This window comes from Puma concolor, chromosome A1 (genome assembly GCF_028749965.1).
Source record: "Puma concolor isolate L17-30 chromosome A1, mPumCon1.1.hap2, whole genome shotgun sequence".
NCBI classification, from domain to species: Eukaryota; Metazoa; Chordata; class Mammalia; order Carnivora; family Felidae; genus Puma; species Puma concolor.
Genome location: NC_141667.1, coordinates 30,125,438 through 30,138,568, shown reverse-complemented (window position 1 = coordinate 30,138,568; position 13,131 = coordinate 30,125,438). Strand labels below are relative to the sequence as shown.

Genomic DNA, 13,131 nt, shown 5'->3' with positions numbered 1-13,131 from the left:
TCACCCTTACATGCTGCCTTAGCTGTTCCTATTCGAGAATCTAGTTTGGTTTCTGGTTCTGGACGCTTCTGTCCAATCTACTGACAGTATGGCAGAAAAAGATAATTTTGTTTCCTCTTTTTGGTCATAGACTTGGCACAGAAAGATGGTTCATAAAAAAAGACAAATGTAAATGCATATATTTAAATCTCCAATGATTTTCTTCATAATTAGGCATAAATTTGACTATGAAATATGAGGAAGAAGTAGGACTTTCTCCCCTTTTGCAATTAGGGTATGCCCCAGTACGTTCTCTTAGTGGAGAGGCTGTCTTATAAACTAATATAAGGGGTGTGTGTGTGTGTGTGTGTGTGTGTGTGTGTGTGTGTGTGTGTGTGTCAGAGAAACATTTAGCATTCAATAAATACTTTTTCAACAAGTACTAACATACCTATTAAACATGAGGAAAAACAACTAATAAGCAAACTTGTTCAGAAAGAATTCTATGACCTCAAATATGACCTAGTCCTTTTGAAACTTAATTTCATACGAAATCCATTTCAAGCATTCAATTCTATGATTAGAAAACGCTTGAAAAATCTTACAGTTGTTAGCAAGAACATACAAAATACCGTACCGGTGATAATTTTTATAGGCCTTGAAGATTTTTTGTTTCACATCCATTAAACTTTAGGAAATTTGGATAAAAATAGGATGGCAAGTTAGAAAAAATTCCCACCCAACTTCTATGATACAGTGTGTTGTAATAAGGTTATCAGGATCCCAATTCATTGTTACTAGTTTATTCTTTTGCTATTACTCTCAAGAAGTAGGGGAGGAGCTCAGTAGACAGGTAGATAAAATATGACTTGAGTGTCTTCCACCTTCCCTAACTTTCACCTACATTGCTCTTTAGCTTATATCTTCCCTCCTTCCCCAGCAACACACTGACCTTGTAGTTGTGCTATAGCTATCCAGATCTATGTGGCCCAACTTTCAAAGTTACCCCTCAACCTTTCCCCCATCCTTCAACAAAACAATTGCCTTAGTTTTAGATTTTCAGGAGTGCAATTTGATTAAACTGCAGTAAAACCTTAAGTTTCAAACGGTCTCTCTCAAAGCAGCATAACGCTTGTGTTTATGTTCTCATACTACTTTTACATTTTGTACTACACTATATTCTCACTGCATTGTTTTTGTTGTGGTATAATGACAATGTGTTTATGTAAACTACCAATTGCAATTCCTCCATCTCTCAAATCAGCGGCTCCAGAGTAAATTTTTCTATAGTTACTTGTATAGAAATTAGAAAAACAGGAAGCTACTCTGAAGTCTCTTAAAAAATCCAGAGAAACTTTTCTTCCTCCTAGCAAGGGCTGAAGCTGAGGTTCTCTGATATGAGCTTTCAGTACACTTGGAAACAGATATAACAGGGTTCATGGCTTTAAGACGACACTAAGTGCTTCCATAAGATAAAATGAGAGCTCTCCTAACAGAAAGCAAGGAAAAGAATAGTGGCTGCACTCATGACAAACATAAGGCATGTGTGGCTCTCTTCTCTTACACTTGATGGCCATTTCTGATTGTGCCATCCTTTCTACTTAACTGCAAGATAGCTTCAAAATTCTCCTCAGCTTAGCAATGAGAGGAGCTCAGCCGCTCTCAGTGAAATGGGAGTTGAAGTGTGATTTGAAATGAGTCTGCAATTAAAGAACTCCTCCTTCTTAACTACTCCCTTTAGAAATGGGTGACGTTTTAGGGAGCAGGAGAGAGAGTGAAGGAGAGGCATGTCTATAAAGGGGAGTGAGTTTATGAGCCACCAGATCTCCTTTCTCCTATCCCTTTCCAGAATATATGTTCCCATATGACCAAAATGTTTGATTATAATAAAAAAAGCATTAAGTTTAGCCATTGAAATATATTCCATGTAAATACATCTCATGAGAATACAAATGATAACAATTGTACATATAATTGTCAGATTAACTTTGCTATATATTTTATTCCAATTTTAAAACTTTCTTCAGATTTGTTCAGTATTTATAGCCTACTGCTCATAGCTCAAGAGCTCACAATTTAAAGAAAATCAGAGTAAATGAACATTAAAAACTTTGGAGGAGGTGAAGGATTTCCATCAGCAATATACATTTAAAATTGGCAGCATGCATCTGTCCTTCCTGCCCTTGCTTGTCACACCTCAATCTATGGAAACTAGGTGGAAAAGGTAGAATACACTGGAGGTCTTCCCAGTTCTTTTGGTCAAAATGACTAAGTCAGTTGGCACACAAGTGAAGATCTCCCATAGTCTGTTTCCACTGAATGCCGTTTAAGTCAAACAAGGTTGCTGACCCCTCTTGGCTAGGCTCAATTCTCTTGCTCCAGAAGAAGGAAGATAGGGATAAAAGAGAAGAACTTTTTCAGTGGACCAGTAGGAAGACAGGCGAGGTATAGCAAGTCTAGTGCAAAGACAGGTGATCACAGTGTTGTAGAGAGGTAGCTGTGTAGTGAAGAAGCCAGCTCTGGAAAACAGTGAAACAAGGGAGGAATTCCAGGACACAGCTGGGCAAAAAGGAGAAGCCAGGTCCAAACCACACAGATAATTGGCAATGTGGCTAATCCATTCATAATTTAGTGATAGTATGGTTTTAAATATTTCTTCACCTGGCTATCTCCTATGTGTCCTTCAAGACTCAACTCAAGTGTCACCTCTTCCAGTAAGCGTTCCCTGAAACCCAAGTATAATTTTGATGTCAATCCAATGTGCTCCCATAGCACCCTGGATTTACTTATTATCACTGTACTTTTCTCACTGTGCTACAACGGTTTACATATTTCCCCCATTAGACTGAAGGCTCTTTAAAGACAGGGGCCACATCTTATTTATATTTTTAATCTCAGTGCCTAACATATATAGTAGGAACTCAATAAATGTTTGCTAAATACAGACCCATACCTGTGTTATTTGACACTAATCATAGCTCATTAAAATTTTTTTTCTTGGTGCCAACTGATCTCATCTGTCACACGTTTTTTAGTATAAAGAAAAAGCCTTGCTATACTAAGTTATTGAGAATTAAGATCACTGTACTGTTCCTAACCCCCCAAATTATGAATGAGACAAACATATCAACCTGCGTTTTAATTCTAAAGTAATAATAAAATTATGTGATACTTACATTCAAAAGCTTCATCACTATCATTATCTTCATCTGAACTGATTTCAGCATATTTTGGCTTTTCATTAACTGTGCTACGCTTGCGTTTATTCATTTTCACACGTTCACAAAGTGGCATGGTGGATTCAATTTCTGCCAGAAGTTCGGGGGGTAATTCTTTTAACACTGATTGATCTATACTACCTATTAATGAAAGGTAAGAAAAAAATTTAAATCTGAAGATAAAAGGGAAATTTTAACTAAATTAGAACAATGAAAATGAAATACTAGTATTTATATACGTTTTCTAAGTCAGCTTTGTATTTTAATAAAACACATATTTAAAACTGTAATAGGCTCAACCCTGACCTGATAATGCAGTTTTTATACATGTATCATTATATAACAACTTAAAAAATATAAAAAGGGTAGTTATATCATCAGTTTTTGATATAATGCCTTCATTTGTCTGCACAGACTAAAAACTTTCTAAAACTATGAATCCACTGGCACTGACTAGCGTATTTGTACTAGGGGATTCATTTTGCATTCTTGGTAGCACCCCCATTTGTTTTACAGAGGTCTATACCCGTTAGTTTGAAAGTAAGGCTCTCTCTCCGTGCAGATTAGAAGAGTTGGAAGACACTTAGCACCTCCTTCTCTTCATCTATGATCTTGGTGGTTGTGTGATATGGCTGAGACTAGAGTTTTACATGCTTTTACCTATCACTGTCTATTCGAGAGGCATGGTAATGCCTTTAGTATTCCAAAGAACTTCCTCAAACAGATAAACCAATATATGCATTTAACTGAAGATAAAGGAACATGAAAGGCAGGATAAACAAAACAAAAATATTTAAAAATGTAATTGTCTATAATTGAAAATAGTAAATTCAAGTCTGTCATGAAATAAGTTCATATTTTCCCATGAAAAAGTAATGATGGAATAAAAATATATCAGCATAATAACATTAACATAATATTTACTATTTAATCCTACACACATACACACAAATACACAAACACTACAAATGAAGAAATAAATTCTTAACATCTTATTGAGAGCTTAAAAATAAAGAAGTAGCAAAAGCTATTTATTCAGGATAATTTGTCCTTGATGATGACAATTTTAACTTACTTTACTTACCCTTGTAAATTTTTTAGTGGAAGTACAAAAATGAGGTCTTAGCTGCTAAATTTTAGAAACTGGGAGCAAAGAGTACTTTAGTGGATTATAACGGGGAGTATTAGTAACTATAATCAACATTAACACTACAACATTTGAATTTTAATAGTGCTTATGTAAAGGATAAAAATAAATCATGACAAAAATGAATGGGTACTGATTAAGATAATTTCAAAGCCTCAGTATTCAATCCCAATAATTTAAGAATATAAAACATAGCTTATTAATCTCAATGGAAGAATAATCTTTTTTTTATTCTTCATGCAATTTTTATTGAACATCATGAAAGAGTTATTTCAGTAACCTTTAGTCTTTTACTCTTCTAAGGACACGCATAGCAAAAATTTTACCCAATAAAGATGTAATACTTGTGACTGGTAGTATTCCAAAGAATTCATTGCTGAGAATCCTGACAGACTAATGTTGAGTGTAACTTATCTGTGTCACTTTCAAATCATGTAACATTACTCTGTGCTGGCTTCCTTAATTTAACTGTACTTTATCAGTGAGGTCTTTTCAGAATATTGCTACAAGTAAAAGAAACCAACTTTAGCTTTGGATTGTCCATATGTTCAGCCCAAAGGTAAATACAAAATGCATCTCATTTAAAAGTCCTTAACGTCTTGAGCACCTCTAATTAAATGTGTGGTTCTTTTTTGATGGAAGGATCATGTCTTCTAGTATTTACCTTCCCCTTTCCACATGGCCTATAATTTATCTTAATTTATTTTAATAATTTATAAATGCTCAATAAATGCTTTCTGATTACCTGTCATTCACAATTTCCTATGATCACTTACAAACTTCCTGTATAGTTTCTGAATTGCTAGATTTTAGAGGCAAATGAAGACATTTCCCAAATTAAAAAAAAAAAAAAAAATGGAAGTCCTGTCCTTTTTGTACTCCTGAAATGTTATAAGCTTTTGGGGTATTTAAATAATGATAGCCCCTGGTGCCTGAGTGGCTCAGTCAGTTAAGCATCCAACTCTTGACTTCAGCTCAGGTCACGATCTCACGGTTTGTGAGATAGAGTCCCATGTCAGGCTCCATGACAACAGTGCAGAGCCTACTTGGGATTCTCTCTCTCCTGCTCTCTCTACCTCTCTCCTGTGTGCTCTTGCTCTCTCTCAAACAAAACATTAAAAAAAAAAATAAGTAGAGATAGCGCCAAAGTATTTGGCCTTTAATCCATCATGACATTTTTTAAAAAGCCAATTTACCTGATTATGTTCTGCTTAAATTCCCATTCTCAAAGACATATACTGACCTGATACATATCCCAGAATAAAAATTATCCTATGGATAAATATACAATAGATAATCAAGGGTCAATATATGTATTGGTACTTGTAGTCTCTTTACAATGGTTTGTGAGATCACCAGAGCAAGGACTCTGCTCTCTTTCTCTCTTTTAAAAAAACTCCTCACAATAGCCAGACATAGAAAACTTAATGTCATATATATGATAAAGCAGGCACTAAAGTTTATTCATTGTAGTTTACCATCTCTTATTCCCTAAATCATAAAAATACAATCAGATTTAAGAGCTTTTCTATTAGGTCGATCATTTTAACCTCTGTATAACTGAATGGTACAGCAACATAATTCAAAGACCAAATGTTTAATTTCTGAAGATAACCCAACTTAAGAAAAAACGAATCCAGCAACAGGTAATGTCTCTCAATGTATCATCCTCCAAAAGTAACCTCTGTTTCATTTTGAATAGAAACATCTATTCCAAAGGTTTAGGCATATTCTCAATTAAACACGTCCTTTCTTCCTTTTAATAAACACTTTATAAACTGACTCAGCTAGGTCCCTTGATTATAAAGAATAAGAGATAAAATGTTAGACTTTCCTATACTCACATTCGGGTTCTTTACTACATTATCAAGGACTGAATAACTGACTCAGCTTCAAAAGATCTGAATAAACAGTGAGTACCTCAAATGATGTCTATGATGTATTGGTTATGTTCTTTCCCCTAAATTAGGAACTAGCAATTGTTTAATTGCAAAATAATGTCTATTTCTTAACACAACTAGAAACTAGACTTTAGAAATTATTGTTTATGGAGGCACCTGGGTGGCTTAGTCAGTTAAGCGTCTGACTTTGGCTCAGGTCACAATCTCACAGTTCATGGGTGCAGCCCCGCATCGGGCTCTGTGCTAACAACTCAGTCTGGAGCCTGCTTCGGATTCTATGACTCTGTCTCTCTCTCTGTCTTTCTCTCTCTCTGCCCTTCCCTGGTTTGTGCTCTCTCTCAAAAATAAAATAAACATTAAAAAAAAAAAAAAAGAAATTGTTTGTAGGGTTATTATTGTTCTTAAAAAATTCAGATTGCTAGTACCTGATGATTATCTTTCTCACCTCACTTCTCCCATTCCAACTACTTTATTGTTTAAATCAGGTGTTTGAATTACACAAAATTTTAAGTTACTGGCTTGAGGGGATAATGTCATTTAGTCACAATTTTGTGAATATCACACTTTCAGCTTTTGTAGGTATATACTCCATTAGATGTAGCGCACCTCTATTTTCTAGCTCTAATAAGGCTAAAAGAATACATTTACTTCTAGATATGGTACATTTTAGGAACCTTGGATTTCTAGTCTAAATTACTTATATTAGCACATTTAGCAGATTATTAAAACCAGACTACTAAAAGTCTCAAAGAGTCACTGATTAGATAACAATGTATTATTTGGGAGCGCCTGAGTGGCTCAGTCAGTTAAGCGTCCGATTTTGGCTCAGGTCATGATCTCACGGTTCGTGAGTTCGTGAGTTCGAGCCCCGCGTCGGGCTCTGTGCTGACAGCTCAGAGCCTGGAGCCTGCTTCAGATTCTATGTCTCCCTCTCCGCTGCTTGCACTCTGTCTCTCACATTGTGTCAAAAATAAATAAACATTAAAAAAAAAATGTGTTATTTGTTTTTTTAAGTGAAACAAACAACCCCGAGATTAAAATAAATGAACTCTTTGGGACTAAAGATTCAGACAGTGGAAACCAGTCATGTTCAGAAACAAACCAAGAAGCTCACATAAAACTCCAAATTATGTAAGTCATAAAAAACATCTTAGGCATAATGTAGTTCAGGGACAATTCTTCCAATAACCTACTCAAATTACAAAGGAGTAGCATCAAATGGATCTTTAACCCCAAATACAGGCAATCTGCCTGTCGTGTAACCCTAAGTGGGTTAATACAGTTTGAAGAAGATACATATTTTTGGTAGAAATGGTTCCTAAATGCAAGCCAACTTCTTTATTTAAAGCCACTATTAAGAAGTGCATCTAAGTAGCATAAATTGTGGATTACATAGCCCTGAAATATGGCAACAGTTGGGAGGTAGAAACAAAAAGCAACAACCTAAAGAGAAACTAAAAAAAAGTATGGTTCAACTATGAGACCAGGACACTGAATGTTCCTTTCACAGGGACCATAAGATTACCTAACCTGATGGCAGTACTATGGATAAAGAGGAAGACTGTGCACTAGGGACCAAAATCTGCAGTGAATGCAGGGACATAGAAGATTGCTGTCCAAAGTTTTGAGGTCAGGTGCCTGGGTGGCTTAGTGGGTTGAGCATCCGACTTTGACTCAGGTCATGATTTCGTGGTTCATGGTTAAGCCTTGTGTTGGGCTCTGTGCTGACAGCTCACAGCCTTGAGCCTGCTTCGGATTCTGTGTCTCCCTCTCTCTCTGCCCTCCCCCGCTTGCACTCTGTATCTCTCTCTCAAAAATAAATAAACATTAAAAAAAAAGTTTGGAGGTCACAAAACAATGACCTTAGGGGAAAAACTTTGACACGTACATTTTAGCAATTACAGGTGACCCTTAACATGTTTGAACTGCATGGGTCCACTTATATGCCAATTTTTCTTGAGAGATACAGTATAGTATTGTAGATGTATTTTCTTTTTCTTATGATTTTAACAGTATATAATGCATGTAATAAATAAAATATGTATTGACTTTATGTTATTGGTAAAGCTTCCTGGTCAACATTAGGCTATATCAGTAGTTAAATTTTGGGGGAGTCAAAAGTTATACATGGATTTTTGACTGTGTAGAGGAAGAACCCTCCATGTTATTCAAGGATCAACTGAATTTGGAAAAAGCAGTAGCAAACTAGGAAAAAGGACATTCTCCTTTTTAGTAGCGCTAAGGCTCTTTGGTTGAGTGAAAATGAGGGAAGTGAAACTCACAGCTTTCTATAGATGTTAGTTAACAGTCATCAGAGTAATAAGAAGGGAGGATCTGTTTGTAACTGAGGATGAGGTCTTAATTTAAGGGAAGAGAACATCAGGTAGATTACCTTCTCTAAAAGGAAAAGGTCAGGAAATAGGTTTGCTTTTGTTTGTGATGGTTTAGGAAAAATGGAAGTGATGCATAATGAGATAATCCAGTATGAAGTTGCTTTAATTTTGGTAAAGAGGCAGAGAGACCCCAGGTACTGGCTGGAGGCCTAATACTACTTACTCAGGATTACAAAAAAACTTAAAATATGAAACAGCAACTTTTATATCAAAATTATAGCATAGATAATTAAGCTCTCTGACACAAGTTAGTCAATACACTTTCAACTTATTTTTTTTTTAAGTTTATTATTTTGAGAGAAGGTGTATGTGCACGTGGGGGAAGGGCAGAGAGAGAGGCAGACAGAATCCCAAGCACTCTCCCTGCTGCCCACACAGAAGCCTGATGCAGGGCTCAAATCCACAAACTGCATGATCTTAACCTGAGCCAAAGTCAAGAGTCAGACGCTTAACTGACTAAGCCACCCAGGTGCCCCACTCTTCTATTGCTTTAAAAAAAATTTTTTTTTTAAATTTGAGAGAGACTGAGAGAGAAAAAGAATACACGAGACAGGGAGAGGGCAGAGGAAGAGAGAGAGAATCTTAAGCAGGCTCTATGCACAGTGTGGAGCTGATATGGGGCTTGATCCCATGATGACTCAGGGATCACAACCTGAGCTGAAATCAAGACTTGGATGCTCAACCAACTAAGCCACCCAGGTGTCCCAATATTCTATTCTTGATGTAAATTTTTCTTAAAAGCACTGTGTCCATTTTTTTTTTTAACAAGTCAACTTCCTGACTCATGATCATTATTGAAAAGATCAAATTTTCTACAATGCTTTACACAGCGATGTCTTTAAGAATTAACTGCTATGCAGAGATGTTTGAGATGATATGAAATGGTTCAGCCTTTGCTTCTGAGTTCTGTAAGTCTGCTTGTAGTTGACTGAAATGTATATATTCAGAATCTGTTGACTAGTACAGAATATATAACAGAGCAAATGGGCTTAAAATCCTTTAACTCATTACTTATACTATTCATAGAAATTTATTCCAAGGAAATCTATGCAACAAAAAAATTCTATGAAGAAAGGTGTTTAGATCAGTTTTATCTATTATAACAGCTTTTTTCCAGATGAAAATTCTTTTCTAAATCCTGAAGGAAGTTTATCCACAAAGTGAAAAGATATCATAATTGACGTGTGACAAGTGTAAAATATATTAAAAGTAATTGAAGTCTGATTTTACTTGTTATATATTTTATATATTAAATATTAATATATTAATAACTTATATAACCCCACTAAATGAGGTACTCAGATATTAAATATCCTTCTTGAAATACTATATTTGGCAAACTTCACACTACATAAATACTAGAGAACTAGAAAACTATTTCGAAACTCATTCTAGATGAATCGTTTTACATACACATATAAATACTCAAATAACAGTGGACATTACAAATTTTATTTCTCATTTGCTACAGAATAATCTATTTATCAGATTAACCTACATTACAATTTTAATTTTATATATCTACAGTAGGTAGGCTCAGCAAACTACAGCCTGTGGAGTCAAATATGCCCACCACACATTTCTGTATATTAAGTTTTATTAGAATACAGTGACACACAATCATTTCCATGTTGTCTATGGTTGCTTTCATATTATTGCAATGTTAAAAAAAGTGGCCTGTAAAGCCTAAAATATTTACAATCTGGGCCTTCACAGAAAAAGTCTGCTGACCCCTGATCTCTATCCTGTCATAGTTTTTTCAAATTGGAACAAAGTGCCAGCCACCTCGCCAGTGCAGTCACTATATTCTGTACATTTTAGATCACTGAAAATTGGTTAATTTAATGAAGACAAAAACCAAGGAGTTGGTTTGTAGCAAATGAAAAAAAACTATTACAAATGAAGCAGGCAGAAGAAAAGATTCCAAGAAAAATCTGGCTTTAAGCATCAGCTTTGATCTTGACACTAGTACTACAAATATCTCATCAATGTGCAGCTACTATATTACTATGGGGAAGAACGATAAAAAGAAACATGCTTTCCAGTAAGTTTATCATGTAAATGACAATTTACTACTAATCAACACAGAAAGTAGGAAGCAGGGATCAAATGATCCTTTCCTTGATATGTAGACACAGAGAGAAAAATAAATAGTAGAAGCACAACCTAACTTTTAATCTCAAGGAACTAAAAAAAGAAAACAAAGCCCAAATTTAATAGAAGGATGACAATAAATATTAAAGCAGAAATAATTGAAACAGACTAAAAACAGAAAAGATCAATGAAACTAAGAAGTGAATTTCTGAAAAAATAAACAAAATAGACAAACCTTCAGCTACACTTACCAAGAAAAAAAGGAAGAGGACTCAAAAAAAATTAAAAACAAAAGAAGACGCATTAAAACTGGTACCATATAAATACAAAGGATCCATATCCCTAGAAACATATAACCCACCAAGGCTGGCTCATGAAGAAATAAAAAATCTGAACAGACCAATTATTAGGAGATTGGATTAGTAATCAAAATCCTCCCACAAAGAAAAGCCCAGGACCAGACAAGTTCTCTGATGAATTCCAACAAACATTTAAAGAATATTTATTTTTTTCAAACACTTCCAAAAACAGAAGAGGAAGAAAAGGAGGGAACACTTCCGAAGTCAGCATTACCCTGATACCAAAACCAGAAAAGGACACTACAAGAAAGAAAATCACAGGCCAATATGTCTGATAAACATAGATTCAAAGTCCTCAACTAAATACTAGCAAATAGCATTCAATAACACATTAAAAGAATCAGGATTATATACCATGATGGAGTGGGATTTATTGCAGAAATGCATGAATGGTTTAAAATCTGTCAATTAATGTGATACACATTAACAAAATGAATGAAAAAATAATATGATCATCTATTTAATAGATGCAGAAAAGCATTTTAAAAAATTCAACATCTATTCATGGTGAAAACTCTCAACAAACTGCATACAAAGGGAATGTACCTGAACATAATAAAGGCCATATATGACAAGCCCACAGCTAATATCTTACTCAATGGTGAAAAGCTTTATAAGGAACAAGATAAGGATGCCAAATCTTGCCATTTTTATTCAACATAGTACTAGAAGTCCTAGCCAGAGCAGAGCAATTAGGGAGGAAAAAGACATAAAAGGCATCCAGACCAGAAAGGAAAAATTAACTATCGCTATTGCCAGATTACGTGATATATATAGAAAACCTAAAGATTCCACCAATAAACTGTTAGAACTAATAAAGTAAATAAGGTTACAGGATACAAAATCAACATACAAAAAACAGTTGCATTTTGATATACTAACAATAATCAGAAAGAGATATTAAGAAAAAAATCCATTTATAATTACATCCAAAAGAACAAAATACAAGGAATAAATTTAACCAGAGGTGAAAGATCTGTACACTGAAAACTAGAAAAAGTTGATAGAAGGAACTAAAGAGACAAATAAATGCAAAGAAAGTTCTGTGCTCATGGATTACAAGAATTAATGCTGTTAAAATGCCCACACTACTCAAAGCCATCTATATATACAAAGCAATCCCTGTCAAAATTCCAATGACATTTATTACAGAAATAGAACAGCCCTAAAATTTGCACAGAACCACAAAATAGTCAAATAACCAAAGCAATCTTAAGAAAGAAGAACAAAGCTCAGGGCACCATGCTGCCTGATCTTAAACTATATTGCAAAGCTGTAGTAATCAAAACAGTATGATAATGGCATAAAAATAGACACATATATCAATGGAACAGATAAGACAGCCCAGAAATAAACTCATGCATATATGGTCAATTAATTTACAAAAAAGCAGCCAAGAATATTCAACAAAGAAAGGATGGTCATTTAAAAAAAATTTTTTAAGGGGCACCTGGGTGGCTCAGTTGGTTAAGTGTCCGACTTCGGCTCAGAGGTTTGTGAGTTCGAGCCCTGCATCGGGCTCTGTGCTGACAGCTTAGGGCCTGGAGCCTGCTTCAGATTCTGTGTCTCCCTCTCTCTCTGCTCCTCCCCTGCTCACACTCTGTCTCTCTCTCAAAAATAAAGAGGTGCGTCTGGGTGGCTCAGTCGGTTAGGCGTCCGACTTCAGTTCAGGTCATGATCCCACAGTCTGTGAGTTCGAGCCCTGCGTCAGACTCTGTGCTGACAGCTCAGAGCCTGGAGCCTGCTTTGGATTCTGTGTCTCCCTCTCTCTTTGCCCCTCCCCAGCTCATGCTCTGTCTCAAAAATAAATAAAAACATTAAAAAAGAAAAAAGATTTAACAAAAAGAAGAAAAAAATTTTTAAGTGTATTTATTTATTTTGAGAGAGAGAGAGAGAGAGAGAGAGAGAGGGAGAAGTGCAAGTACATGTGTAGGGGAGGGGCAGAGAGAGAGAGAGAAAAAATCCAAAGCAGGCTCTGTGTTATTAGCTATTAGCACAGAGCCTGCTATGGGGCTCGATCTCAGGAACCATTATGGCCAA

General features: G+C 35.4%; 1 protein-coding gene across 3 annotated transcripts in view; it reads right to left on the bottom strand.

The window, feature by feature from the left end:
• The window catches only part of NIPBL (NIPBL cohesin loading factor), a 201,006-nt gene that overhangs the window by 67,881 nt on the left and 119,994 nt on the right, over positions 1-13,131 (bottom strand). For all 3 annotated transcript variants that reach the window (XM_086677236.1, XM_086677232.1, XM_086677224.1), the window contains one exon: positions 3,156-3,338. In XM_086677236.1, the coding sequence (XP_086533362.1) occupies positions 3,156-3,338 (183 nt within the window). The remainder of the gene's footprint in view (positions 1-3,155; positions 3,339-13,131) is intronic.